Source organism: Nothoprocta perdicaria, unplaced genomic scaffold, assembly GCF_003342845.1.
Source record: "Nothoprocta perdicaria isolate Ctin4 unplaced genomic scaffold, notPer1 scaffold_362, whole genome shotgun sequence".
NCBI lineage: Eukaryota > Metazoa > Chordata > Aves > Tinamiformes > Tinamidae > Nothoprocta > Nothoprocta perdicaria.
This window is the reverse complement of record NW_020455602.1, coordinates 27697-32184: the sequence shown is the minus strand read 5'-3', so window position 1 is coordinate 32184 and position 4488 is coordinate 27697. Positions and strand designations below refer to the sequence as shown.

Below are 4488 nucleotides of genomic sequence, written 5' to 3'. Positions count from 1 at the left end.
TTGAAGAAAGCACAGGCTGCACGTAAGGAATAAGGACTTGCTGGAAACCAAACAAAAAACTTACAGCCCTATTATTGACACTGTCTCTGAGTGCAATGAACTTATTTTCCTCTCTCATATGAATAATACCTGTTTCCTCGCCTGAAGGTCTTCCATTGGCTCTTATTTTTATATTAAGGAGACCACACTATAAAGAGAACTGTACTTTATAATCTCTTAGTCCTCTTTGAAACCACCGTATTTCAGTTATGAATGGCCATAGGCTGAATTACTGCTGCAGGTAAAGATGTATTTATTCTTCCTTCTTCCTGCACTTAGTGATATAAGCACTGTCCTTAAAGTATAAAGAGAAAACAAAAGAGCTTTCACAAGCTCCACTGCACACAGGAGAAAGGGGTGATACTCTTCTAAACAAACATCAGACGTTACACATTAAAGTGACCAAGACGCCACAACTACCATTAAAAAAAAAAAAACCACTCATTCCTGTTTCCATTATCCTTCAGCTCACAATTCCACTTTTAAGCGTCCCAATGGTCAAAAAGGTTACTCTTACTGTCTTTCCGTGCCTCTGTGTTGGGGCTTAGCTGACACTCTCTGAATCTAGGAGTGAAAGGACAGGAACATTTATTAAAGGTTTCCACTACAGAACAAGAGCTCTCACTTTCTGCAGCCTGAAATAAACCCAAGCTGCAAGCCAGAAGCAAGTGCAACCACAGTGGGGTTTGGGCAGGAAAAGGCTTCACAGGGGGCTAGTACAGAATGGGTGAGGGAAAGGAGGTGGTTCTGTCACCAGAAAAAGTACCTCCGCTCAATTTTTTCCACTCACAGTCAGCCCTACCATGACACCCCCCCAACACTGCACACAAGAACTGACCACTGAATGAGAATATATAAACTCTTTGAAGGGGGCTCAGGTTAATCACTTTCTTCTCAGCGTTAACAGAGAAGCCACCAGCAATGAAATTCCACACCGTGACTATCCTGGTCATCTTCTGGCTTGGGGTCTTCACTGCGAGCACAGTGAGAGGTAAGTTTTCAACCCAAGAGGAAGGCAGCACCTTGCTGTCCCAACCACATTGTGCCAATAGGGTCGGATGACCTCGGGCCTTTCCCTGAACAGAGCTGTTCATAAGGTTTAACTTGGAAGAAATCCACATCAAAGCCACAAGAAATGCGTTTATGGACGCAGGAAATGTATGGGAGATTTCATCTTAGCCTTGTCAATTAGTAGTTGGCTGCTGTCTTAATGGAAGGTGGGTTTCTATGCCTTATGGTAAGAGCACTTTCTGTGCTCCTATAACTGTGAAAACTTAAAGGCATTCATATAGGCAACGGTATAACCCCACTGATGCCTTATGACAATAGCTTCCGAGGGCTAAGGACACCTTAGGAAAATAATTTCCTGAATCAGTTTCATATGCACTATGTCTTCCTTTTCCTAGATGCCCTACTTTATTATGTATTTTTATTGCACATCTTTTTATTTGCCCTTCTCTAACCTTATCATCCCTCATTCTGCTAATGTTCTCATTTTTAAAAGTTCTTCCAGGGTTGTACTGTATATTACTTATCTGCTTTTTTCCCCAGACATATTTTAATAAGTATTTTGGTATAGCTGGGTAAATGATAAAAATTGCAAAGGAAAGCAAATGATTTAGACAATATCTTTTATCTCAATTTCATATAATTTAAGATTTTGTTGGAGGCTATTTATGACTATGACCACTCGTGTTTTAAACTGCTCTGAAATGATGTTTAGGACTGTCTTTTGAATGAGGATATGTGTAATATGCTAACACATGAATATATAAACACATTTACATACACCCAGATTCATGCAAACAGGACAAAAATCACAGAAAACTTATATACAAGCCATATGTAAACCTACAAAACTAGGCAAAAATGAACACACTGAAAAGGCATCTTCACAAAACCACACCAAAAACCAAACCAAAACCTTCCACACAGACACCAAAACACATAGTTATACACCGAGGATGTTGACTTAGTGCTAGTAGGAGTAGATCGCACTAGATTTTAGGGTGCTACCTAGTGCTACAGCTGCTCTTCTCAGCAACAGGTGCCTTGGTGTCACAGTCTGCCAGCTTGTAAAATCATCTTCACGATTTGCCATAAGTGTCACGCAAGTGTGAAACAGCACACAGAAGTTGGACGTAAAGGGGAAAGGATTATAAAAAAAGCTGATAAAAATGGAAAAAAAAAAAGAATGCAGAGAAGTAGTGACAGGTGAAGATTTTGTCTCACAGATCAGTTTGAGTTTGTTCCTGGGCTTAAAGGAGCTTTGTTTATGTTCCAGGGCATGTGCCCTGGGGATAGCTTAGCATGAGAGAATATTTTCTGGGATGCAAAGGATTGTTGGTCTACATTAGAACWCCTTAATGGATATTGTATTTTGGAAACCAATCTAGATGATGCAAAAACATATTTCTACTGAATTACGCAAAAAGACATTGAGCCGCTTATGACTATTCAGGCAAACTGAATTAGAGCAGCTGTGCCAGTACCTGCACACCGGTCATGCTACAACATTTCCAGGGGCTGATGTGTGTTCTCCTGAGCTATTCCCATTATTTCAGAGACAGAAAAGCTCACAGCTTTTATACTCTGTAAATTGTACCTGTACGACTCAGACTTTTCTCAAGTCAGTTTCTCTCTCTAGTTTTCAAAACAAAGACTTTAGAAAGAATACACTGCTGTTGTTCCAAAATTTCTGTTCATCTCCCTCATGCCTACTCAAATTTGTCTTTGAAAGGTGGAGAAAGCCAGAAATTAGCAAGCAGTAATACAAAGGGCCTGTGTATACTCCATCTTGCTTAAATAAGCTGCCATTTTTAATCAACATAATTGAGGAGATAGCTGCCCAGAGAATTTTGTATGGATTTCCCCCTAATATTAATCATCAGAGCATTTCCCTGGGATATAGGCAAACATGGTATGGAAGAGAGTASTCATGAGCCCTTTGCTAGCTATAAAATTAGTGTTGTAACAAGAGAATCCAAGCTCTTGGCTTTCTGGCAACTATAAACTCTTGCTTTCAATAGYGACTGTTTTTTTCCCTGCTAGTTTTGGATATCAAGTGTGAATCAGCATAACATCCTGTCCTTCACTTGGAAAGGTGGAATAGTACTAGTGATCTACTAACAGATGACATTTGAAATCCACCCAGAGAAGGTGACAGTTTAAATACAACTCCATGTGGACACTTATTTGTAGGTGCTACAGATCACGGCATCACGCTAAACATCTCTGCCACTAGCGTAAGCAGCTCAGCCTACTCACTGGCAGCAAAAAGATAGCACTACTGTTGAGGAAACTGGATGATTAGTACAGTAATTAAAATAGGAATGATAGTTTAGAGATATCACAAAAAGACACCCTGAGCTATCTTGGGCAAGTGGTATTTTGGTTGTACACCTGGACAGCACTGATGTTCAAATAGAAACTGGAAGCCTTCTTGGACTTGCAGTTAAGAGGCTAGTTGGGAACATGTTATTGAAGTGCTTGTAATTTATCTTTTTTGCCTTCATTAGGGAGCGCTGGAAGTCAGCCCATGCGCAGATTCACATGTGTAGAACTATCCACACAGAAAGTGGACATCAGGTCGCTTGTCAACTATGAAAGGCAACGTGTCCCAGTAAATGCTGTCATGTGAGTATCTGGCACATTGATCTCCTTCAGAGTCATCTACACAAACACACCATGAGCGCAGAAGAGCTCAGTGGCAGGAGAGGACACTTCACTGCCCAGCTTACCACATCAGCCTTCTCGTTCAGCATGGGGGAGTTACCAGCGGTGCCCCTCAGTTTCCTCATGAAACAGTCACCAGACTGAGGAGAGTTGAGCCTTAGAGTCCCAGGGGATTTGTGCTGCTCCCAAACCTGGTAGAAACCTGACTGAACAACCACACTGTTCTGACCCAGAAAGTGGGAAGAAATCTCAGCAAGGGGTTGGAGTAGAGCACGACACAAACAGGGAACTGATGGTACTGGTTGCTATTATTTCAAGTAATAACCAAAACCTCAGTCCTGTAAGATATTTTAACCACATTGGTCCTCTCATATGTTCTGCATAGAAACAAAAGCACTAAACCTGAATTTGAAAACCACAGTTTAATGGCTGTCCTTCTCCCTTCCACAGGTTTATCACTGCAAAAGGCATCAAGATCTGCGTAAGAGCTGATCAGAAATGGGTACAGGCTGCTATGAAGAAAATAGATCAGAAACGTAGCAGAAAAGGCAAATAATTGTGTTCCAGGCAAGCACCTAAGGCCAACAAAAAAGAATTATCATCAGTCATGCCCATAACAGGGAAGAAAGCCCGAGTATCTGCTTGTAACTCCTATTTATTAACTAGCAATAAAACAAACATAACAAACATACAAACATAACAACATAACATAACTCTGAACAAACATAAAGTCAACCAAATCTAGTCATCACTGATTGAATAATGAATGTGGCT

General features: G+C 40.7%; 1 protein-coding gene across 1 annotated transcript; it reads left to right on the top strand.

Moving 5' to 3' along the window:
- Positions 1-915: 915 nt before the first annotated feature.
- On the top strand, positions 916-4270 carry LOC112951681 (lymphotactin-like). Its single transcript, XM_026044424.1, has 3 exons — positions 916-1030; positions 3558-3675; positions 4165-4270. Exons 1-3 carry the CDS (start codon positions 961-963, stop codon positions 4268-4270), a joined length of 294 nt encoding a protein of 97 aa, XP_025900209.1. The 5' UTR covers positions 916-960.
- Positions 4271-4488: the final 218 nt, after the last annotated feature.